This window comes from Balaenoptera borealis (assembly GCF_965194805.1).
Source record: "Balaenoptera borealis genome assembly, chromosome: 10".
Taxonomy (NCBI): domain Eukaryota; kingdom Metazoa; phylum Chordata; class Mammalia; order Artiodactyla; family Balaenopteridae; genus Balaenoptera; species Balaenoptera borealis.
Window position 1 is genome coordinate 52,510,686 of NC_138874.1, and position 27,100 is coordinate 52,537,785.

Genomic DNA, 27,100 nt, shown 5'->3' on the forward strand with positions numbered 1-27,100 from the left:
CTAAATTTTCCACATGCTATTTTCAATTATGCCTTGCCCAGGAATAGGAATTTCTTTTAGAGACAGTGTAAATTGTTGAGGTGTATGGGTTACAAGGCATGAGGCTCATTATCCTAGGGTAGATCATATGTAGCAGCACTTTGCTTCAGAAAGGCTATCATTAGAAAAAAGTCTCATAATATTTCATAAAATTAATTACATTCAGTATCATCCTATTACAATTTGTATGGAAACACAAAAGACCCCTAAGAGCCAAAGCAATCTTGAGAAAGAAAAACGGAGCTATTTCATAAAATTATAAGAGCAAATATAGAAATTAAAAGATAAAACCATACCAGATACAGCAAGGAAGTCATCAATGCTTGTAATGTCATCTACAGCTTCAGTGAGGACATGGATATGATTCTCCCATGTGCATCTGTACATTTCCATGGTTTTTTTGACCACTTGACTTTTGGGTCTTGCAGCCAAAGCAAGTGCAGCATTAATAATCTGTAAAGATGTAGAACGTTCACATAGTGATTTCTTTCAGAATAGTTACCATTGTGCCTATGACAGGTATTCTTTTTAAAAAAAAAAATTAGATATATTTATGCCCTCATGTGTAACTCTTTCTTTGCTTCTGCTAATAGTTTAATTTTATTTTTGGTAATAATTTAATTAATTTTAGAACTGTTTATTGTGCATCAATGCACTAAGAACTGCAAGAGATACAATGATAATTGGTATCTGCCTGTAAAGAGCTTGCATACTACTCAATGGGAAGGGCACCATATAACTCCAGCTCAGTTCAGGATGCAATACATGCCATAATTACAAAAATGATAGACGGTCTTTAGAAAGTAGAGAGATCACCTTCAGCTGAAGTTCTAAGAAAAGGTTGAGAAAAAGGTGCAGGAAAATGAAGAGATATAACTATATTAAAGGGGGCGGGGAAATGATGATTTATTTGAAAAGCCAGGAAATGCTTACATTTAACTGGTCACTTGGATTCACATTGCACAACTATGTGGTGAATGTGCCCATTACATGCAAATCACGGGAATAAAAGCTTTGACTTTCTTGAGGACTTGAAAATTTTTACCAGTAGATATTCCCTGTTAATTCATTCATTCATTTGTTTGTGCATTCACTCATCATTCAGTATTTCAAATATATTCTGAGTTTTGTTTTTTTTTTTTTAATGTATCAAGCACTGTTCTTGGTTTTAGGGATATGGCAGTGAACAAGACACAAGCAAAAATCATTTTCTTCATGGGGATTATATTTCAGTTAGGGCAGGCAGGCCAATAGCAAGTTAAACAAGTAAAATATATGGTCTCTTCGATGGTTGTAAGAAATAAGGAGAAAAACAGAGCAGAGAAGGGGGATAAGGGGCGGAATGGTAGTGGGGGTAGGAAGTTTGCAGTTTTAGCAAGGCCTCACACTGAAGTGGACAGCATGGGTGAGAAAGTATTGTGGAACAGAGAAGTAGCAATATTCAAAAAGTGAGAAAGCAGGCTAAATGCTACGAGAATGGCGAGCAGGCTCACCTAGACTCTGGGTATGCATAAGGAGTCCTTGACCGCCTTGACCGTCTTGCTCAGGACTGTGACCTTATTTGGAAGGTACTGGAGCGTCATTTAAACTTTTGAGTGATTTGCTCAGAACCACACTTTAGAAAATTTCATTTGGCAAATGAGGCTACTGTAATAGGTTACAGGAATAAGAAAGAGCTTGGACTGCAGTGGTGGACGTACCGAAAAAGTTTTGACAGGACTTTCAATAATTTAAAGGAGGATGTGGACAGATCAATTATTGCCAAAAATATCATGCAGACATTAACACATCTGTGGAAAACAATGCTTAAAGACATGGAAATATATCCACCAAAGTGTAGTTAACAGCAGATTACAAAACACATCAAGCTTCATAGAATGCCGCTTCTAGCAAATATGCTAGAACTAAAAGTTAGATGAATCCATACAACAAATAACAATGTTTCTCTCAGAGTGGTGGAATTTCCAGTGCTTTTTATTTGATTTTGTGTGTGTAACTGCATTTTTCAGATTTTCTACAGTGAATATGTTTTAGTCGTATACTCAGAGTAAATGAAGCTATTCTCTAAAGGAAGTGATTACTAAGGTTTTTCCATGATTAATGAAGATAATGATTATAGTATTGATAGAAAATGAGAGATCAGAGAGTTTAAAAGTCAGTCAGGGTTGTAGAAGCAGATGTGTGAAACTGTTTTGGAGGACACTGCTGATGAAGGGTATTAGATGTCAACTTTCCTAATACAGAGGTTGACTCTGAAGTGACTCTCGTCTCTCCCTACAAATTACATAGTGGCCAATCACAGATGTGAAACTGGAGTTCCTAAAAAAGGTGTCATCCATTTACTCATTTATTTGTTCATGCGTTGAAACAAATTAGTGCCATCAGAGTCTACATGGAATACTAAAGACATCACAGTGAAGAAGATTCCATCATAATTTCTAAAACAGCCCATAATCTAGAAGGGGAATAAGCCAAAAGCCAGGCAACTGCAACATACCAGTGATTCTCAAACTTTAGCCTCTATCAGAATCCCCCTGGATGACTTGTTAAAACGGATTCTTGAGCCGTGCTCTGGAGTTTCTGATTCAGTTAATGTGCTTTGGAGCCTGAGACTTTGCATGTCTAACAAATTCCCAGGTGATAGTGATGCCACTGGTCTGGGGCTCCCAGTTTGAGAACGACGGCAATATGTAAGTGCTATAATGTAGGGTTATTGTAAAGGCAAGCAGAAGGTGCCTTACAACACATGGGAGAGGTATTCAGCTTCATACGGAAAGATGTTTCAAAGGACTAAAATCTGAGAAATAAATGGAAATTAGTATAAGGTGATACCCATTTAGGAAGCAATAACATGTGCAGTGATGACCTAGAAGCAAGGTAGAGTCTAAACCTCACCTCCTGAGGGAGAGGAGATAGTAATAAAGTTGTAAGGAAATCAAAGAACACAATGGAAAAAGGGAGGAAAGAACTCACCTTTGCGTTCCAATATAAAGTACCAGTATGTATGAGGAAAGGATACAGTGGAAGTGATAAAGATGAGAGAAGGAATCATTGGGGAGGTAGAAAAGTAAGGTAGTGAAGAGTCAAGATGAGGAAGAAAATCTTTTCAAAGGGCCAAATGCCATAGAAATGTCAAGAATAATGAGGACTAAAAATGGCTTTTGAATTTGGAAAACAGGAATAATTGGTGCAGCAGAATATTGGATACAAAATTCAGATTTCACCAAAATATAATGGCAACAATAAAAGTAATGTTTTTCTACTCAGTAACCTAAAGGCTGCACCTCACATACGTGACTTTCAACAAATTATTGGACGTACAGAAGGAGAGAAATTAGTTGCTTGAAAATATTATGTTGATATTCTCATTTCTTTTTTATGAAAGAGGAACACATTGAATTTTAAGGAAACACACACTACCTTTAGAAATAACAACTCTGCAGTATTCCTGGACTTTAGTTTTAGAGTTTTATTAACCTATTGACTTACAACGTATGTTTGTGTACACTGCAGAGGCTCTGGTCTCTGGTGTTTCATTGCCCTGAAGTTGAACAACTGTACACATGTGGTTGTGTACAGTTATGCCTTCACACTCTGTGCATAGTTTTAAAGTACTTGTGCAGATCCCTCAGTGGGGATATGGAATCATGAATATAAGGCAGGCTATATTTTGTAAGAAAACTTCCAGTTCTGCAGCTGATCCAATTTACTGATTCAACACTGCACACTATAAGAAAATTTATCCTACCTGACTCTCCTGATATTTAGCTTAAATCTAAAAGCAGACAAAACTCAGAAGATGTGCAAACCCTCTTTAAGGCAGAAGAAATCTTCATCCCAGAGTCATACTCCTAACATTCTAGCTACATATCTAGAGGTGGGGGGAACTATTCTTAAATCCTCTTCATGTGTAACTAAAGATAACTTAAATCTGAAGTGAATGATGTTGCTTTCTGAAGCATCGTTCTTTAGATTATGGTTGAGGTGTGTACATGTCAGAATCACCCTTGATCCTGAGAATCAGCTAATTAGTTCGTTCACCTTTGAAATAGTATCTTTAACTTTAGGAACTTACTATATCTTAATAGGACTACTTTAATAGTCTTCCAAATAGTTTCCTAATTCCAGACCCTATTGGCTCCAGGCCATTCTCCTTGCTACAAACACATGTATTTTTCAAATGCACAAGGGATCCTGTCCCACCCTGCCTGATAATCTTTGATAGAATCCTAGTTGACTAAAGATAAAATCCAAATTCCTTTTCACCAATTCACAGTCTAAAAGCCTCCACAGGCTAGCCCTTACCTCCATTTTCAGTCTGCTGTAATAATCTCCCTCATTTTAGCCTATGTTCTAGCCATACTGTCTTCAGCTCCATTTTCTGACCACATCATGTATCTTCACACCTCCATGACTTTGTTCTTACAACTGAATCTGCTTCAACACCATTGCTCCATCCCTTTCCTGCTCTGGTCCTTCTGAGGAAACATTTCTTTAACAAACCTGTTGAAATGTCATTTCATACTGTGAAACCTGTCCCTTTCCCTATACCCAGGAACCTGAATTGTCTTTGGTGTTTTAAAAGTACTTTGTCCATATAACTAAATAGTAGTTATCAAATTGCATGATTGTTTATACACATCTGCTCCATATGAGCCTCTTTATAGGAGGGACTGTGTTTTGTTCATCTTTGCTTCTATACTAAGCATGTTAATCATAGTTATCGCCATATTCATAAACCGTCCCTAAAATATATTTTTCTACTCCTAGCCCACTCTTAGAGGATAGCCATAGGGAGCCAAGTTTGGTATCACATTTTTCCCTCTTCAAAACTGTTGAGATCATAGGCTGGCACCCACTTCAAGGACATCCAATCTGTAGGCTGACCAGTGATTGGTCATGGGCATGATGTAAAATGTTGAGCTGGTCAAAGCTCTCTTGAAAATTTGTACTAGAACTTACAGAGAAACACTTAGTTAGCAATGGAAATGAAAGATGAAAAAAATATATACATATATATAGAAGCCATCTAGTAAAATCAGAACCAGAGGGGCTGATGGGGTTAAGGCCATGAGGAAGTAGAACAAACCAAAGTTGAAAGGAAAAAGAAACTATGAGTTTGAAGTTATTATGTAAAGAAAAGAATGAGCATAGAGTAAAATAAGTCAGTGGATTGAAAGAAAAATGGAGAAAATATGTAGAGAGAGTCAAAAGCACCAACAGAGAGAAAATACTCAGAATAAAAAAGAGCTGGGAGTTGACTCTTTTTGAGAGCATCCTATTTGGGGTTAAAAGTCCATAGAAAAAATAACAATAGCAATAATAATAAATACTAATACTCAAAGCCCCTGCTCTGTGCCAAACACTGTTCCAAGCACTTTCTCTATACTAACCCACCTAATTTTTACAACTCAGTGAGGTATTGCCATCCCTATTTTTCAGACAAGACCGTCCAGTTATTAAGTGGAAAAGCCATGACTCTGACCCAAGTTCATTCTCACTGCCACATCTTAGTGTCTCCCGTATTATTTCTACAATAATTTAGGACACCAAGAGTGAGTCTATGATCCTGAAAACCAAAGGGGCCTCACTGAAGAAAACATTACAATGCCTGGTGTGGGGGAGAAAAATGGTGTGTGTGTGTGTGTGCTAAAATGCATATAACATAAATTTGACCATTTTACCGATTTATAAGTTTAAAATTCTGTGGCATAAAACACATTTACATTATTACGCAACAATTATCACCATTCATCTCCAGAACTTTTTCATCTTCCCCAAATGAAACTGTATACCCATCAAACAAAAAATTCTTATTCTCTCCCCCCTTCAGCCATGGTAACCACCATTCTACTTTCCGTCTCTACAAATTTGACTATTCTAGGTACCTCGTAGAAATGGAATCATACAATATTTGACATTTTGTGTGTGGCTTTTTCATATAGAATAATGTTTTCAAGGTCCATCTCTGTTGTAGCATGTGTCAAAATTTTATTTCTTTTTAAAGCTGAATAATATTCCACTATACGTACATGTATTTTGCTCATTCGTTTATCTGTTGATGGATATTTAGGTTGTTTCCACCTTCTGGCTACTGTGAATAATGCTCCTATGAACATTGGTGTACAAATATCTCATCAAGTCCTGGCTTTAAAATGTTTCATTTATATACCACAAATGAAATTTCTGGGTCATGTGGTAATTCTAAATTCAATTTTTGAGGAAATGTCATACTGTTTTCCACAGTGGCTGCACCATTTTACAGTCCAACTAGCAATACACAAAGGTTCCAATTTCTCCACTTCAGTGTTCTAGGAACAGTTTCTAAGTGGTTCATTTGAATTAATGTTTTGAATCCAAAGAGGAAGGTCCTACCAGTATTCCCATTTTACTGGTAAGACAATGGAGACACAAAGAGATTGAATAATTTGTGCAAAGTTATAGAGAGAACTCTAGATTGTAAGACAAGAGGCTTAAATTAGAGTTTTACTTTGCTTCAAACTGATTTTATGTACACAAAAGAGTCATATTCTCTCCCAGGACTCGTTTTCCCAGAAGTTATAGGTAAGTCTGCACTGGGGTAGGGGGCAGTGTTTGAATTAGCTGATCCCACTCAGGTTCCTTCAGATTTGAACATGCAGATTTAATGCTATCAACTGATGTATATACTTCTCTTAAAAGATTCCTGAAAACGGTTACTTTAAAAGTGAAAATAAGTCCATGTAATTTAATTTTCCTCAGAGATATTTCAATATTGGCATTGATATAAATAATCTTAAACATCTTAGTTAATATAACAAAAGCACTTTGTGGATTAAAAAGATGAGTTATGTGTAAGTACCTATAGGTCTGATTACCTCAGTGTCATGGCATGTAGAGAAAATTAAAATAACTAGATATATGATATCTCAAATACATCTAAGCTAGTATGTGAGGGGAATTTATATGACATCCACTTAAACTGGTAACACTGTAATAATCTTGGAATTGTAGCAACCATGGTAATGACATCAAATTCAATGCTCTAATTTTGTGCATTCTTTTCTTAGTTTCTGAAATAGTATTCTGCTACCAAATGTTTCTCACTTTCTATGTTGGTTTTTCCACATTTCCTTAGGTTTGATAACCTTTTCTTTTTGTCTTCTTTCATTTATGGGAAACTGTCATTACATTTTAAAAGTAAGCCATGTGATATTTGTCATCAAGAATCTCCATAGTCACATCTTTTGTTAAATGATAAAAGCATTTTGAGGTTGGGGAGGGGTGGTGGTGAGGAGATATAACCTGTCATGGACCCTCACAGGTTTATAAACAATTAGACTGCATTCAACTTTGGCCTAACAATGTTGTAATCTCCTTACTCCAAGAAGAGATGATCCACGCATGATAGGATTACTCACATGAATCATCTCATGAGGCTTTAACTTGACTCTGGATACACATAAAGAAACTGAGATAACCTACTCCAGGGGTGAAAAGTAATTTTTAAAAAGGGACGGGGGTGAAGCTGATTTCTGGGAGTATATGGCATTCTATGAAAGTCTACATATTTCTTTTATATTTATTCTAGTATAAGCTTTCATATCTCTTAATCCATACTGCTAGAGAAAAGGAGAAAAATTCAACTTAGGACTATTTAGGTTATGGAAAATGTAATGCTCCCTAGAAGGTCTGTAAAAGGCAATTATTTTACATGAAAATCAAACTACTATTTTCCTGTCTTCTATACTAATTATTAAGACAGGACAACCTATTAAATCAAATAAGTAAGTGAGGGAGGAAAAGAATATCAAATGAATTATCTGGAATAATATAACAATAAGTATGTTTTATAGACAAATGAAGTTGGAATTTGGGGTATAATCCCACATTTTAATCCAGCCCTATTACTTATTAGTTTTGTGTGATTTTAGACAAATTTCCTATTCTCTGAGCCTCAATTCCTTATCTGTAATGGTTAGAAAAAAATGCTTATTACAAAGGTTATTGGCAGAATTTAATTAGGTTAACTAAATAAAACAACTAATACTCACCTGGCACAGAGTTAGACATTTTATAAGTGTTTGCTTCAATACAGATAGTTTGGGAAAAAATACAAAGAATACTTCAGTAATTTAAACACTATATATACAAACACACAGACACACAGAATTTACAATTTTGATAGGCTCAACAATCATTTTCATATGCTAATTATAAAAATATCCCTCAGTTAAACAAATATGAATTTAAGGAAAACTGAATCTACAGAAACAGTATAATTTTGAGATTTACCTGTAACATAAAACTAAAATAAGAGAAAATTTGCTTTAAAAAAGAAAAAAATTCTGAAAACAATATCGTAAATTACAACTTAAGGTAATGGAAAATACTTTAATTTCTAATGATGAAAAACAGAAACAACAGAGATTTTTGGATACATTAAAATCTGCCACTTGGGTATCTAATAAGTTTTGAATTTGGAGATGAGGAAATATCTACTATCTTCCAAATCACTGGGGTTCAAGCGGAGGAATTAAAAATAAATTTGATATCTTTGCCAAATTAATAAATTCCCTTTTTTTAAAAAAGGAATTTTATGTCAGAAACAACTACAAAGTTCCTTTTAATGCACTATCCAATTCCATATAAACATAAATGAAAAATGCAAGCTATTCATTAATTGCCAAAATGTGTTTTATACTAAGAAGTTGGCAAAATTTTAAATGAAAAAAAGCATATATTTGCAATGTCTGAATGCTTGGGATTGGACATTCTCTCCATATATTTGGAATTTCTGAAGATTCAACTTGGTCTTATCAAAAACCATGAACTAAAACAAGTTCATGCAACATTAGGAGATTTAACTTTTTTAATTGTCAAAGGATATTTGCTCTTTATCTACTATGTTTCTAAAGTAAAGAAACATTAGACAGGACAAACCCCGAAAATATTTTAAGGGTGTTAAGGGAGAAAAGCCATGCACCAATATTTAGAAAAGGCTAACAGGTATATAAAACCCAGATCATGTAAAGCAATATTTTCCCTGAGCTTCCAAGGTATGTTAAGAAGATATATACATAGGGTATTGGGTATAAATTGGGTTAAAATAGTCAAGGATGACTTGGTCTCTCTCCTTTTCTCATTGCTTTTGTTCTCACTCTTCCTCCCTTTAATGGGTTCCTAGAAGATAAATTACCTTAATGTCCTTGACCTAGCATTTTGGCTTCTTGGCTACTATGTCCACATCCACAAACCTACTCTATGGTACCATGATCTCCCAAAGGGACAACTGAGGTAGCTTTAACCCTGGTCCCAGCCACTCTCTACAGATTAATATTTCCAAATTACAAATCTCACGAAGCTCCCATTTTCCTTTTTAATCTTACGATAAATGCAAAAGCAATTCACTTGGCCTAAAGCCCTGAAATATTTGACACCTGTTTATTTCCCTAGCATCATTTACCATCAGCCCCCCTAACTTTCTACCTTTTCCTAGGTAACTCTAATTCATCTAATAGAGCTCATATCAAGAATCACTTCCTCAGGATAGCTTTATCAAATCTAGGTCAGGTTTCTTGTGCTATACTCTCATAAAACAATGTCCTTTTCCGCTTGAGTGTTTATCTCATTAGGTAATGTGATGTTCATTAGAGTGAACTTTTGAATTCATTTGTTAAATGTATGATCCACATCCCTCATTTTACTGAAAAGCAGGAATTTTAATGTTTTAATGTTATCTCCCCAGGGAGTGTGGAGAGCGTCAAACAGAATCCCCTTCTCATATAACCAGGGCTCCAGGCTATGGTTCTTTCTACTTGGCAGGCCTACACATTTAATAAAGACTTTTCCCAAGTGAATAAGTCCATCCCTACAAGAAACTCTTATACTAGTACTTACAATTATATTACAATTTTATATATATATATATACACTTTCCCAAAGAAGAGATGGTTAACAGGCACATGAAAAATGCTCAATATTGTTAATTATTAGAGAAATGAAAATCAAAACCACAATGAGATATCACCTCATACGTGTCAATGGCTGTCACCAAAAAGACCACAGATAACAAATGCTGGAGAGGATGTGGAGAAAAGGGGACCTTTGTATGCTGTTGGTGGGAATGTAAATTGGTGTAGTCACTATGGAAAACATTATGGAGGTTCCTCAGAAAACTAAAAATAGAATTACCATATGACCCAGCAATTCCACTCCTGGTATATATTTGAAAAACATGAAAATACTAACTCTAAAAGACACAAGCACACAAATATTCATAGCAGCATTATTTACAACACCAAGTTATGGAAGTAACCCAAGTTTCCATCAGCAGATAAGTGACTAAAGATGTGATATATATATATTATATAGATATACAATATTCTATTATATATATATCACAGACTATTATATATATATTATATATATCACAGAATATTACTCAGCCATAAAAAAATAATGAAATTCTGCCATTTGCAACAACGTGGATGGATCTAGAGAGTATTCTGCTTAGTGAAATAAGTCAGACAAAGACAAATATTGTATGTTATCACTTATCTGTGGAATCTAAAAAAATAAAACAAACAAATGTACATCACAAAACAGAAACAGACTTACAGATATAGAAGACAAACTAGTGGATACCAGTGGGGAGAGGAAAGAGGGGAGGGGAAAAAGAGGGATATGGGATTGAGAGATACAAATTATTATGTATAAAATAGATAAGCAACAAGGATATATTATATAGCACAGGGAAACAGCCATTATTTTGTAATAACTGTAAATGGAGTATAGTCTATAAAATATTGAATCACTTTACTGTACACTGGAAACTAATATAATACTGTAAATCAACTATAATTTAAAAAAAATAGTCAGATGCTACCAATAAAAGGGAATAATACTGAATTTTTCTCGGCTACTATTTTATAAAATTCTTCTTGAGAGAGAGAGAGAGAGAGGAATTCCCTGAGAATGAATTAGAGTTGCCTTTCTCAAATTAGAAGCGTTGTGTATAGTTTGGGCAACTCAATCTTTGTATCTTTTTTCTTTAATCTGTCAAATTTGGAATATAATATCTAGCCTATAGAATTATTTAGAACTATCGATAAATAGTAAAGTACATTAGGAGTGATTTGAAAACATAAATAAACTATATAAACTTAAGGTATTATTATACCCCCTCAAATTCCTGGTTTTTTAAGATATTAAGAGTGAGAGTTGGAGGAGAAAGTAATTTTCATTCTGGAAATGGAAGAAAAAATAATCATGTTTCCCCATCAAATAATTATAAACACTATTGTTTAAAATTTACTACTATATTGGAGGAGATTACTTCTAGGTCACAATAGACTGTAAAAGTTCTGGATGTTTATTTCACTCTCCGGGACCTGGAGTCCTTAATTGCTGAAGCATATCCACTGGTGCATGTGAAATACCACAGTGATGCACTACTTATTGTAATAATTACACATTGAAGAAGCAATGGCCTACATTCAGGAGAACTCTCTTTGTCAGTATGCTTCTCAAGTAAAACAAACAAACAATCTGAATTCTCAGCTGCAAATGAGTTGGTTGATAGATATTACCCTAGGAAGATATAATGATACTATACACTGGAAAATAGCCCCTCTTTGTTGAATGCAGACTTGAAATTCTTAATTTTAAAGTGCTATTTATTTTGTGCTCAGCAGGCTTGAGCCATAACATGCATAGTAAAAGATAAATAAGGCTGTGGTTTTTAATTACAGACTTGAATACACTGGGCTATGTATAGAACTCAGGAATAAAGTACTACTGCTTCCTGGGAGTTGGACCTACGTAAATTAGATTGAGTAGTAGTACACAGACTATGAACAGGAGGCAATTCTCTCTGGGGAAATATAGGTGAGAAACCTACAATGGCTTTTAGCAGCTAGCAGGGTCTATCTGACGTGCTAATGTCATTTCATGTAATGGATTGGGAAGAACTGGATGCTCTCCATGATGCAGGCCAAGCATCCTTTCTATGATGACTAAGTTTTCTTGACATAAAAGACATGTTTCCTTCCATTTTCTAGCCTCATTTGCAGCCCTCCTGTGGAGGAAAGGGAGGGAGTGGTCTACATTTCTTCATAGTCAGCTGAGGCTGTAGCTGCATTGAAAGCAAGATTCGAGGGATAATATACATGCAAAATTCACAGAATTATGACCAGTTGAATGTGAGGGATGAGAATTAAGAAGGAGTCAAGGAGGGGCTTCCCTGGTGGCGCAGTGTTTGAGAATCTGCCTGCTAATGCAGGGGACACGGGTTCGAGCCCTGGTCTGGGAGGATTCCACGTGCCGCGGAGCAACTGGGCCCGTGAGCCACAATTACTGAGCCTGTGCATCTGGAGCCTGTGCTCCGCAACAAGAGAGGCCGCGATAGTGAGAGGCCCGCGCACCGCGATGAAGAGTGGCTCCCGCTTGCCGCAACTAGAGAAAGCCCTCGCACAGAAACGAAGACCCAACACAGCCATAAATAAATAAATAAGTAAGTAAGTAAGTAAGTAAGTAAGTAAGTAAGTAAGTCAGTCAGTCAAGGACAGTTCCCAAGTGTCTGGTTTGAGTTACTCAGTTAAGGGTGGTTCCGGTGATGGAAATAAAAAATATGGAAGATACCATTTGGGGGAGAAAAATTTTAAGTTGCAAAAGCCCAAGATTAAATTACAAGTGAAGCATTTTATGTGGAAAACAATTTTTACCAAAGAAAGACTTACATAAAATTTAAAACTATGGATGGCTCATTTAGTTGAATTTAGTAGATTTTGTTTTCTTTCATAGAAATTGTTTTCACTTTTCAAATAATGTGAGGGGTTTCTTCAATTTGACAAATGGTTGTAAAAACAAGTTTGTAACACATGAGAATATGTAGCTATCAGTTCCTGGATGAAACCTGATCATTAACTTAATTCACAGAAACTAATGACGCACAACAGTAAGGAAGAATAGGACTGGGACCACAGTGACAAAGACCAGACTGCACCTTTCTGTCACAGGGCAGGAGTTTCACTTATATTCAAGGTTCAATGTTTTTGAATGCAAAGACAAAATAGATGGTAACACAGAACACAGCCCGTACAATGGTTTCATTCATTAACTGTGGAAAATCTACCACTGAAAGTAAGACTTTTCTTAGTTTATCTACCATTATGTGAGATAAACTCAAGGCAAACTTTCGTGGCACCTTTCATTGCCCTTAAAGAATGGGGTCTTCACTACGATGTTATTAAAATCAGCAAAAAGGGTTAATATACTCTTCAAAGCAGGAAAAAAAAAAAAAAGGAACACCATCTTTTCAGGTGTTTCTCTAAGATCCTTTCACTGTACTGGAAAGAGTAGAAGATGTTAAGTCAGCCCTCAGTGCATATCACAAAGCCCCCAGGCCCACCACTACCAGGGCAAGGAGTAATAACCACCTTCTCAGGAAGTCAATCATAGATATTGCCTTTACATGAGATAACACACTCTTTCTTACCGATTATCCCCTATGGGGAGGACCACACCCATGGTCTTATCGATCAGTTCCTCACTGGCTACTCTGTAGCAACACAAAATTTTAATTCTTTCACTGGGTAGACTAGGGCAGTTCAGCTCAGAGGTCATAGCAATATCTTTTGTTAGAAAAGTTGGCAGAAGTCCCTATTCAAACACTTTCAAGGTAATGGCCTTAGCGTTGATAGGGTAATTAGCCTTATTGGACTTCACATAGCAGCCTTGCTATTTCTGGGAAGATGTTTCCAGAGCTTAGTTCTTATAAATCTGCTGTGTTTAGAGCTGAAATATTTAGTGACTTAGGAAGGATCGACTTTGAGCTTGAAAAGACCTCCCTGTGGCAAAGTTTAAGAATGGGGCAGTGTTGCAATCAACATAACTAAAAGGAAAGTGCTTCCTTTTCAGACATTTCAATCTGAGTGGTTCTAGAGCAGTACCATGACTTTCCTGAATCAGGCATGTGAAACTTTACTGATGAACCTTTTAAATAGTTATCAAAAGGTCACTTGCACCAGGTAGGCTAACCATTTGAAACATGAAGAAAACTGCTGATTTTAAGCATCCTGTTGACAGGAGGTACTGTGGATTTAAAGAAAAGATAAATGCTTTCTGTCTTAATATAAACAAAATCCATCCTAGCTAGAGTTTAGCTGAGTAGGAAAGGAGCATTTTTAGAGATCGTTAATACACTTTACTCTTCAGGTTTAACCTTCTTTCATTATGTTTTTCTTTTTTTCGTAGCTCGATTATTTTATTATTCCGCAACTTATCAGTTTTCTTTGTTTGCTTACTAGATGTGTCTTACCAACCTATAGAACTTTTGTTCCAGTAAGATGATATATGCTAAACTACTACTGTTATCATCATTGGAACTATCACATTACACTACCTCATAGAATTGTGTAAAACATTGTTGCTCAAAGTGTCATAGGGCAACTACCACCATCAGTATCACCTGCATTGTTAGACGTACAGAATCTCAGGTCCCATATCAGACCTACTGAAAGAGAACCTGCATTTTAACAAGACCCTCAGGTTATTCATAGGCACATGAAATATTTAAAAGCACTAATGTGAGGCTTCCCTGGTGGCGCGGTGGTTGAGAGTCTGCCTGCCAATGCAGGGGACACGGGTTCGAGCCCTGGTCTGGGAAGATCCCACATGCCGCGGAGCAACTAGGCCCATGAGCCACAATTACTGAGCCTGTGCATCTGGAGCCTGTGCTCCGCAACAAGAGAGGCCGCGATAGTGAGAGGCCCGCGCACCGCGATGAAGAGTGGCTCCCGCTTGCCGCAACTAGAGAAAGCCCTCGAACAGAAACGAAGACCCAACACAGCCATAAATGAATAAATAAATAAATAAACCCAAAAGTTAAAAAAAAAAAGCACTAATGTAAAGGATTAAAATTACTTAGGTAAAGTAACGATAATAGTTCCTGGTTAATGTTTAATAAATATTTCCTTCCCTTTCTTAACTAACTCAGAAAATGGATTAACCCATTTTCATTTCATTTTAACAATCTCTCCTTCTTTTATCTCTATTTGTTAACATCACACACACCAAAAAAGAACCACTATCATCACAAATACCAATAACAAAAACAGACATTAAATCCTTACTGGTTTAAACACATACAAATGCAAACCATGATCCCTGAACTAGAATGTATGATCTGTTTGGGATGACAGAATATTATCTAGAAAACTTAACTGTGAGGTATCTGTGTAGATAAAATTTAATTCCTGTCTGTTTGTGAGTAGCATCACCAAAACAAAATGACTAGGTGGCTGGTACTTTTGGAATGGTCTCACTTGAAATACAGGTTATTTGTTGTACATGAAATTCACTTTGGTAGCTTATGGTTTAGAGGAGATCACACCAGAAAGTTAAATGGTCATTTCTGAGATCAGGAGAAACAGATACAGTGCAAGAAAGAATCACTTGACCACTGATTGAGAGAGACATGCCACAGGTATCTTATGCTTTGGACATAAAAAATAAAAATGGTTTCTGGGACAAAACCCAGATCAAAAGTCATTAGTACAGAAGTTCTAAGTTGCAAAAATAAGGTTGAGCCGTTTTTCACATAAATTACTGAAGGTGAGCATGAGTAGCAGTATCTTTAGGTGTATTTTACTTTTAAAGCAATTCTTAAAAAAACAAAACAAAAAAAGCGATAGAGACAAAACTACCTCATCTAAGGTTATCTGGAATTTGGAAGAGCCAGACTTGGGTCTAGGTGGATGTTGATTGATGAACAGTGCTACATTCCAAGTTCTAGTTTATAAATTGATAAGTCTGTGTTCACCTTTTATATACCTTCCAAAACTGTGTGAAAATAGAAATTACTCCCTCTCAGGCTTTATCTTTTAAAATGGATGATCCTTATATACAAATTCTTCTAATTTTCCTTAATTTTACCTGGATCTTTTCCATATCCAATTTTTTTTTAATCAAAGTATAGCAATTAGACCTACATTCCATATTTATGGTATATGCTAACCCATTCTGGGGATTTTATTCTCAAACAAATCTTAATAATTACCAACATTTTTAACCCATTTGTTAAAAAATCAATCCAACAATTTCAGTAGAGAATCTACAGTAATGCTCAGGTTCCTCTTATTATTATTTCCTGTCCAAATCTCATCATCATACAGGGGTGGCTTGAATTATTTCCTTTTAAATCTAAAGCATATTTATCACAAAAGAATCTGATCTCTTTCATTTCTTCTCAATCTTCCAAAAGTGTAACTACTTCCTCAAATTTAATCACACCAATTTGGCATCTCCTTGGTGTTTTTATTCTGTACTTCTACTTCCAGATCCCTTGCAAAAATGTTAGTGTATTAGAATTCCAGTAATTTTTTTTTCTATCAAGTCCTGATTAGTTGTAATTTTTTTCCCTGTATCTAAGCTACTTACATATGTTATAAAAATGTTTTTACAATGAATGTACCTCTCACTCAGTCTTCTATTAAGCCATGAAAAAAAATCTAACATATCATTCGGCAAAATGTCCTTCTATAGAAGTCATCATCTTTCCTCCATAACATATGTTTCCTTCAGTATTCTGTGATTCTAAGACTTAAAAGTGATGCTGACATTGTACAAAGTCAAGACTTTTTTTCTTTTTTTTTTTTAATGGATGAACTGTTAGGTTGTAAAACACATGCTCATCCCAGGGGAGAGGATTTTTTTATTCTTTTCCTTGCTACTTAGTGGATTCTAACTTTACAACGCTTAAGAGAGGCAGATTATCAAATGGCTGCTATAGACTCATTTAAGAAACTCCTATTTCTATGTGTGAAGAGTATTTTGCAATGCATATTTAAAAAATTTTAAATGTGCAGACTTTGAAATAGCAATTCACTTTTAGAAATGTACTCTAATGTAATAACCAAAGATGTATATTAAAATTTAACTTAACAACACCACAGTAGTGTTTAATAAATAAATAGTACATAATAAATGACCAAAATGGAGATTGGTTAAGTAAATTGTAATACAGCTTTTTAATGAAATACTATACAGCCACGAAGAGTTACATTGCAGAACAAGATTTAATAACATGGAGAAGAGTTCAAAGCATCTTAAGTGAAAGAAAAGATTAACAATAGGAGTGTGATACAATTTGGTTTTATGTGTAGAGATATCTACCTATCACTGAATAATCTAAAAAGGATGTACACCAAAGTATTACTCTATTATTTCTGGTAGAAGAATTACAAGAAATTTTTTATTTTTAAATTTATTTTTGTTTGTTCAAAAAAAAACCCACAAATGAATTACATTTCTTAAGGTGGGAGAAGTAAAGTTCTATTAGAGTTATTCAAAATATTTCTATTCAGCATCTCTGTTTATCTCACAAGCTCATTTCAATTATGAGAGAAGCTACGACCAGCAAGTAACAACATCCAATTTGCAACTATAAGAGGATTTAAAAAGTTTCTTCTCATGGTGAAATAAGGGAATCAATGAAAATTTTTGAATTATCCTTATTCAAAATTTAGCTAAAGCTTTTTGAGATATGTATTTGTTCTTCAGCATTTTAATTTTATTCTATCTACTTTTGAGCTAAATGAAAAACCTATTCTATTTACCAGCTCCATCAGTAGTTTTATTTACTGCTTCAGACCCTGAAACAAATTAATGCAAAAGATTTAATGATACTTTAGGATTTACTTCACACAGAAAATTGACCCAAGGTTTCATCAGCTATAATGTCCCTTTTGGTATTAAATATTTTAATATGCTAACCAAGAAAGATACAGGATGGCCAGCTTCCCAGTAAATGACCAACCTCCTAGTAAATTTCCTTCTCCTTCTTTGTACCACGTAGCTTATTAACCTATAAAATCCCTTCTCCTCTAGTATAGGCAGGAAATCTTTACTCAAGACTTGATGTTAAGCATTTTCTAATGCTTGAGAAGACCCTGTATCAGGGGTGTGGAAAAGGATAACTAATCATTTCAAGCAAGGTTTGAGTTGCTGAGACTGCAAACGTCACTTTGGCCCATTTTCTATTTCAAGGATTTTGTGAGTATGTAATTCAAAAACCAAGCCAGAGGAGCATTTTAATATATATAAATTGGGATTGCTTTTTAGAAAAAAAAATCCCTATCTTATTTTTAGTAATATATTCTAGGTTCAAACTAATAAATCTCTTGAATATTCCATACACTAAACTTATATGACCACATCATATTAGTGAATAAGCTATCATCTCAGGAAAAATGAAGTCAACACTCAATTTCAATCGGTGGGATAATCGTGTTTGGTTTGCTTTTAATCTAAAGTCCACAATCTAACTGATGAAAGAAATTAAAGATGATACAAATAGATGGAGAGATATACCATGTTCTTGGATTGGAGGAATCAACATTGTGAAAATGACTCTACTACCCAAAGCAATCTAGGGATTCAATGCAATCCCTATCAAACTACCACTGGCATTTTTCACAGAACTAGAACAAATAATTTCACAATTTGTATGGAAACACAAAAGACCCCGAATAGCCAAAGCAATCTTGAGAACGAAAAATGGAGCTGGAGGAATCAGGCTCCCTGACTTCAGATTATACTACAAAGCTACAGTAATCAAGACAGTATGGTACTGGCACAAAAACAGAAACATAGATCAATGGAACAGGATAGAAAGCCCAGAGATAAACCCACACACATATGGTCACCTTATCTTTGATAAAGGAGGCAAGCATATACAGTGGAGAAAAGACAGCCTCTTCAATACGTGGTGCTGGGAAAACTGGACAGGTACGTGTAAAAGCATGAAATTGGAACACTCCCTAACACCATACACAAAAATAAACTCAAAATGGATTAAAGACCTAAATGTAAGACCAGACAATATCAAACTCTTAGAGGAAAACACAGGCAGAACACTCTATGACATAAATCACAGCAAGACCCTTTTTGACCCAGCTCCTAGAGAAATGGAGATAAAAACACAAATAAACAAATGGGACCTAATGAAACTTAAAAGCTTTTGCACAGCAAAGGAAACCATAAACAAGACCAAAAGACAACCATCAGAATGGGAGAAAATATTTGCAAATGAAGCAACTGACAAAGGATTAATCTCCAAAATTTACAAGCAGCTCATGCAGTTCAATATCAAAAAAACAAACAACCCAATCCAAAAATGAGCAGAAGACCTAAATAGACATTTCTCCAAAGAAGATATACAGATTGCCAACAAACACATGAACGGATGCTCAACAACACTAATCATTAGAGAAATGCAAGTCAAAACTACAATGAGGTATCACCTCACACCAGTCAGAATGGCCAGCATCAACAAGTCTACAAACAATAGATGCTGCAGAGGGTGTGGAGAAAAGGGAACCCTCTTTCACTGTTGGTGGGAATGTAAATTGGTGTAGCCACTGTGGTGGTTCATTAAAAAACTAAAAATAGAACTACCATATGACCTAGCAATCCCACTCCTGGGCATATACCCTGAGAAAACCATAATTCAAAAAGACACATGCACCCCAATGTTCATTGCAGGTCTGTTTACAATAGGATATGGAAGCAACCTAAGTGTCCACTGACAAATGAATAGATAAAGAAGATGTGGCACATATATACAATGGAATATTACTCAGCCATAAAAAGAAACGAAATGGAGTTATTTGTAGTGAGGTGGATGGAGTTAGAGTCTGTCATACAGAGTGAAGTAAGTCAGAAAGAGAAAAAAAAATACAGTATGCTAACACATATATACGGAATCTAAGGGAAAAAAAAAAAAAAGGTCATGAAGAACCTAGTGGTAAGACGGGAATAAAGACACAGACCTACTAGAGAATGGACTTGAGGATATGGGGAGGGGGAAGGGTAAGCTGTGACAAAGTGAGAGAGTGGCATGGACATATATACAATACCAAACATAAAATAGATAGCTACTGGGAAGCAGCTGCATAGCACAGGGAGATCAGCTCGGTGCTTTGTGATCACCTAGAGGGGTGGGATAGGGAGGGTGGGAGGGAGGGAGATGCAAGAGGGAAGAGATATGGGAACATATGTATATGTATAACTGATTCACTTTGTTATAAAGCAGAGACTAACACACCATTGTAAAGCAATTATACTCCAATAAAGATGTTAAAAAAAAAAAGAATCTTGAAAGAGTAGAATTTTGAGTAGAATTTTGACAAGAAAAAAATGAGTTGAAGTGTATTCCAACAACGATATTAACAATATCAATGACAGCAAACATGTATCAAGCACTTAGTATGCTCCAGAAACTCTGCCTAGAGGATCATTTACTCCTCACAAAACCCATATGAGGTAAGCTGGGACGAAGTGAGAGAGTGGCATAGACATATATACTACCTAATGTAAAATAGATAGCTAGTGGGAAGCAGCCGCATAGCACAGGGAGATCAGCTTGGTGCTTTGTGACCACCAGGAGGGGTGGGATAGGGAGGGTGGGAGGGAGATGCAAGAGGGAGGAGATATGGGGATATATGCATATGTATAGCTGATTCACTTTGTTATAAAGGAGAAACTAAGACACCATTGTAAAGCAATTATACTCCAATAAAGATGTTAAAAAAAAACCCCAAAAACCAAAAAAATAAAAAATAAAGTTCACAGTCTAATAAATACAAAGGTATCAGAAGAAAATTTAATAAAATCTCTCAAGCTATTCTGTTAAATAATATCAACAACTTTCTTGCATTTCATGGAAAGAGAAAATATATACTGTGTACTTCTCATTATTTAAAATTTTCCAGGACCAAATAAACCAAGTTTTCTATTGCCCTTCTACTGGTTTGGGAAAAGATTTATGTAACAAGGCATTATCTTCTAGTTGGAAATCATAAAAGATGAGGGCAGTTGTTCTTATAATTAATCATATTATAGTATAGTTTCTATAATTAATCCTATAATTTCTCACAGTGACTTAACAAAATACATTTAGATATGAATTTTAAATACCGATAAAAAATATTAGAGATGAATGGGTAGGATATTTTCTTCTTTTAAGCTTTATATAGTGGAATAAAACAAAATAAAAACATAAAAACAGAATGTGTAGCTTTAAACTCATCACAACAACACCCGATTTGAGAAAGAGAAATATTGCCATGACTTACACATCCTTATATCTTTCTTTTCCTTTATAATTGTACTGTATATATATATATGCATTTCTAAACATTATAGTTTAGTTTCATCTGTTTCTGAAATTTATAAAAGCAGCCAACTCTATGCCTGGCTCTTTAGTCAATATTATACTTCTAAGATTCATCCAGGTTATCATATGTAAATATGTCATTCATTTTGTTAGCTTTTTCCATTATATAAATATAAAGCAAATTATTTCTCCATTCTACTATCAAACACTTTTCTATTTCTAGTTTGGGGCTATTACAAGTAATCTGCCATAAACATTTTCTATATATCTCCTCATGCTTATATGAATGAATCTCTTCAGGGTATATGTCTGAGAGTGAAACTATTGGGTCATAGAGTGTACGCATTTCCACTTTAAGAGACAATGCCAAACAAGTTAGCATCCATCCATACCAATTTATTTATTTACCTACTTATTTATTTTCAAAATTCAGTGTAGCAATGTGATATTCATATTTTCCATAATATCAGAAACAGATTGCTATTTTATTTTATTTTTAAAATAAATTTATTTATTTATTTATTTTTGGCTGCACTGGGTCTTCGTTGCTGCGAGCGGGCTTTCTCTAGTTGCTGTGAGCTGGGGCTTCTCTTCGTTGCGGTGCACGAGCTTCTCATTGAGGTGGCTTCTCTTGTTGTGGAGCACAGGCTCTAGGCACGCAGGCTTCAGTAGTTGTGGCGCACGGGCTCTAGAGCACAGGCTCAGTAGTGGCGCATGGGCTTAGTTGCTCCGTGGCATGTGGGATCTTCCCGGACCAGGGCTCGAACCCGTGTCCCCTGCATTGGCAGGCGGATTCTTAACCACTGTGCCACCAGGGAAGTCCCCATCCATACCAATTTAAACTCCCAGCAATATATGTGTATTCTTTATATTCAACATCTTCATCAGTTTTTGGTATTTTCAGCCTTTTAAATTGTAGCCATTCTGGAAGTAATACATTTGCTGTTTCTGTTTAGAGACCCCTGATAATTAAAGAGGTTAGACAGCTTTTCTACATGTTTATAGGACATTTGGATTTTGTCCTTTTTGAACAGCATATTTAAGTCACTTGCCCATTGCCATTTTTTGACATATTTTATATGTCTATATTTATATGTACATATATTGCTCATATTATATATAATATCTGTATAAACATGGTATTCATTCATTATATATAGATATGTATGTTATATATATATATTTAAATGTATTTATTTTATTTATTTATTTTTGGCTGCATTGGGTCTTCGTTGCTGTGCGCGGGCTTTCTCTAGTTGCGGCAAGCAGCAGCCACTCTTCGTTGCGGTGCGCGGACTGCTCATTGCGGTGGCTTCTCTTGTTGTGGAGCACGGGCTCTAGGTGTGCGGGCTCCAGTAGTTGTGGTGCGCGGGCTCAGTAGTTGTGGCTCGTGGGCTCTAGAGCGCAGGCTCAGTAGTTGTGGCTTGCGGGCCTAGCTGCTCCGTGGCATGTGGGATCTTCCCACACCAGGGCTCGAACCCATGTCCCCTGCACTGGCAGGCTGATTCTTAACCACTGAGCCACAAGGGAAGCCCTGTATGTTATATATTTATATGTGTATATCTTCTGGATATGAGCCCAGTGTCAGTTATATAATTTGCAAATATATTTTCCCACGTGGAGGCTTATATTATATTTTCACTCTCTTATAGATGTATGTTGATAATAATGGGCCTGTAGTTTTAATGTAGTACAATAATTCCTTATTTTTTTTAATGCTTTTTGTTCCCATGAAAAAAATTTTGTTTTTATCCCAAGCACACGAAGATATTCTTCTACATTATCTTCTAAAAACTTATGTTTTGCCTCTTACATTTAAGTTACTAATCCACATGGAATTGATGTTTGTGTAGAGTATGAAGCAGAATTCAAGTTTTTTCTTATTATGTATCTCACTGTCATGGTATCATTTACTGAAAACAGCATATTTTCCCCAATCCTTTCTAGTGTCAAATGATCATAATAAAGGTGTATTTCTTCATCTCTATTTGTTTATGCTTGATTCAGTACAACATGGTCTTAGTTACTATAGCTTTATAATAAGTCTTGATAAGTCCCAAACAGCAAATACTTCCAATACTATACATACTTCAGTCACGATAGATTATGTTAAACTGCAGTAATGATAAACCACCCTAAATTGCAGAGGCCTGTACAACAGAATTTTTCTATTTTGTTTTCCTTGATCACTATATATGTCCATTTTGGGCTGCCTAGAGAATCTACTTGATCTCCCCTAATTCTGTGACCCAGGCTGAAAGAGCAGCCAATCTCTTGCACTTATTGCTGATTAATTACCTTGGTAGAGGAAAGTAGAGAGAGTGTAGTAAATTGGCTACACTGGCTCTTAAAGCTTCCACCCAGAAGTAACACATGGCACTTTCACATTCATTGACAAATAAGCCACGTGGCCACTCATTGGCTCAGGCAGGGGGAGAAAAGGAAATATTTAGTGGATAGCATTAATGATGAACATATTCTTTTGTAGGAGTATATAACCTATTTTTGCCCCTTTGCTTTTCCACATGAACTTTCTCATTAGTTTGTAAAGTTCAATAAATATCTTTTTTAAGATTTTGATTGGCACTGCATTAAATTTGTACATCAGTCTGGGGATATTTGCCAGTTCTATAATACTGGGTTGTACAATTCATGATACGTATGCATGTGTATACATATACATATATACATATATATGTAGTATGTATATATATTTACATATATACATATACATACGCACTGACATAGAAACAAATATATATATTTATATATATTTATATATGTATTTGAGACTTCATGCATTTTTTTTTCTCAATTACGCCTTTTGGTTTTCTGCGTAAAGGTCTTGTACAACTTTTTGTTAGATCATTCCTGGGTATTTGATATTTTCGATGCTATTGTCCATATTATATTTTAGAAAATTTCATTTCTAACAATTTTTTGCCAGTTCATAGAATTGCAATTGCTTTTTTTCTTTTTGACATCCCCCTGCCCAGTCCCACTCACCCAGAATTTAGATATCCTGCTTTGTTCTCTGGCCTCCACCCAAAATAAGAGGAGCAAGGGCCTTGGCTTGGGGAGATGTCCTCCCTGCCAACATGGCCTGAGAACGGGGAGAGTCCCCAACACCAGATGGTGGCAGAGGCATCGAGGCCGCAGAGGTTAGCAGGTTCCAGGCCTATATTTTGTTTCTTCTTTTATTTTTCAGGCCTATATTTTGAGGTCCAGAGCACAGGCGTCTGCAACTGACTTGCAGGCAGAGCAATCCTGCCTCACAGCTCCTAAAGCCCACCGTGGATCAAACACCACCACCGTTAACTTCAACAACCTCTGCTCTGCTGTATTCTCTCTGACCGAAGTGGAGAAACCTTCCAATTCAAATCCAAATCCACTTAAACAAGAAGGAGCTGAGAGACTGTATTTCTTAAGATAACCTCTGGGTGCCCTCATGCCTAAGGCAGAGAGAGCAAAGAGTGAGCGTAATTTTACAAAAGGAAGCCGGGAGGGGAAGGCCCTTCCACCAGGCCAAGACTCACCAGAGCAGGCAGAAACCTGTGCTCTGCAATTGCTTTTTTTATATTGACCTTTTATCCAGAAACCTGGCTAATTCATCTACTAATTATAATCTGATTTTGCATTCCTTTGTATTTGTTATATATGCAGGCATATTACCTACAAATAATGAGAATTTTATTTCTTACTTTCCAGTTCTTATATCATTCTTTTTCTTATCTTTTATTCCTGATCAGAACTTCTAGAACAATGTTAATTAAAGTGTCATAGCACTTTAGTGTTTATGACTCTCATTCTTAATGTCAAAGGGAAAGCTTTAAAATACCATTAAGTTAGATGTTTGTTGCAGTTTTTTTCCCCCAGATATCCTTTTTCATGTGAGGAAAATTTCCGTTGATTCTTAATTGGCTAAAATGTTAATTTAATCTGATATTTTTTCTGCATATATTGAAATAGTCATAAGACATTTCTCTTTCATTTAGTTAAAGTAGTAAATTACAGTAATTTCTTTTATTTATTTATTTATTTATTTATTTATACAACAGGTTCTTATTAGTCATCAGTTTTATACACATCAGTGTATACATGTCAATCCCAATCTCCCAGTTCATCACATCACCACGCCCACCTCCCACCACTTTCCCCCCTTGGTGTCCATACGTTTGTTCTCTACATCTGTGTCTCAATTTCTGCCCTGCAAACCGGTTCATCTGTACCATTTTTCTAGGTTCCACATATATGCGTTAATATACGATATTTGTTTTTCTCTTTCTGACTTACTTCACGCTGTATGACAGTCTCTAGATCCATCCACGTCTATACAAGTGACCCAATTTCGTTCTTTTTTATGTCTGGGTGATATTCCATTGTATATATGTACCACATCTTCTTTATCCATTCGCCTGTCGATGGGCATTTAGGTTGCTTCCATGACCTGGCTATTGTAAATAGTGCTGCAATGAACATTGGGGTGCATGTGCCTTTTTGAATTATGGTTTTTCTCTGGGTATATGCCCAGGAGTGGGATTGCTGGGTCATATGGTAATTCTATTTTTAGTTTTTTAAGGAACCTCCATACTGTTCTCCATAGTGGCTGTATAAATTTACATTCCCACCAACAGGGCAAGAGGGTTCTCTTTTCTCCACACCCTCTCCAGCATTTGTTGTTTGTAGATTTTGTGATGATGCCCATTCTAACTGGTGTGAGGTGATTCCTCATTGTAGTTTTGATTTGCATTTCTCTAATAATTAGTGATATTGAGCAGCTTTTCATGTGCTTCTTGGCCATCTGTATGTCTTCTTTGGAGAAATGTCTATTTAGGTCTTCTGCCCATTTTTGGATTGGGTTGTTTGTTTTTTTAATATTGAGCTGCATGAGCTGTTTATATATTTTGGAGGTTAATCCCTTGTCCGTTGATTCATTTGCAAATATTTTCTCCCATTCTGAGGGTTGTCTTTTTATCTTGTTTGTAGTTTCCTTTGCTGTGCAAAAGCTTTTAAGTTTCATTAGGTCCCATTTGTTTATTTTTGTTTTTATTTCCAATACTCTAAGAAGTGGGTCAAAAAAGATCTTGCTTTTTCTTTCATTTAGTTAATGTAGTAAATTACAGTAATTAATTTCTGAGTGTTAATACAATCTTGCATTCCTGGAATAAAAACATCTTTCTTGTGATGCTTTTTTTTTAAATGTTTCTAGTCGGTGGCAATACATTACCCTTTTAATATATTATTGGATTTGGTTTGCTAGTATTCATTAAGGATTTTTTTTGCATTCATATTCATGAAGGATGTTTTTCTGTAATTGTCTTTTTCATATAATGTTTTTAAAAGGTTCTGGTATTAGGATTATGCTGGCCTCACTTGAGCAGTGATTCCTCCATCTCAATTTTTGTTTGTGTTTTTTTGAAAATCTTTGCATATTATTTTTGTTATTTCTTCCTGGACTATTTAATAGAATTTACCTGTGAAACCATCTGGGCCTTACGGATCTTTACGGATAACCCCTTTTTTATTCCTAATTTTGATGATCTGTGTTCTCTCCTTTTTTCTTGATCAGGCTAGCTAGAGAGGTTTGTTAATTTTGTTTATACTCAACAGCTTCAAATAATGAGCTGTTGGCTTTCTTTTTCATCTGTTTTCTATTTCATTGATTTATTTTATCTTTATTTTCTTTTATCTACTTACCTCTTAACTACTTCTACATTAAAGCATAATCTTAAGTCATTAGTTTTAGATTGCTTTTCTTTTCTACTATAAGCATTTAAATCTATAAGTTTTCCTCTAGGTATGACTTTAGCTTCAACCCACAAATTATGATATACTGTATTTTCCCTGTCATTCATTTCAAAATACTTTTCTACTATATTGTACATACGTTTTAACCCCATGAAT

General features: G+C 35.5%; 1 protein-coding gene across 5 annotated transcripts in view; it reads right to left on the reverse strand.

Annotated features, from left to right (window-relative positions):
• The window catches only part of CTNNA3 (catenin alpha 3), a 1,737,547-nt gene that overhangs the window by 521,152 nt on the left and 1,189,295 nt on the right, over nt 1-27,100 (reverse strand). For all 5 annotated transcript variants that reach the window (XM_082408616.1, XM_082408615.1, XM_082408617.1 and 2 more), the window contains one exon: nt 336-492. In XM_082408616.1, coding sequence (XP_082264742.1) covers nt 336-492 — 157 coding nt within the window. The remainder of the gene's footprint in view (nt 1-335; nt 493-27,100) is intronic.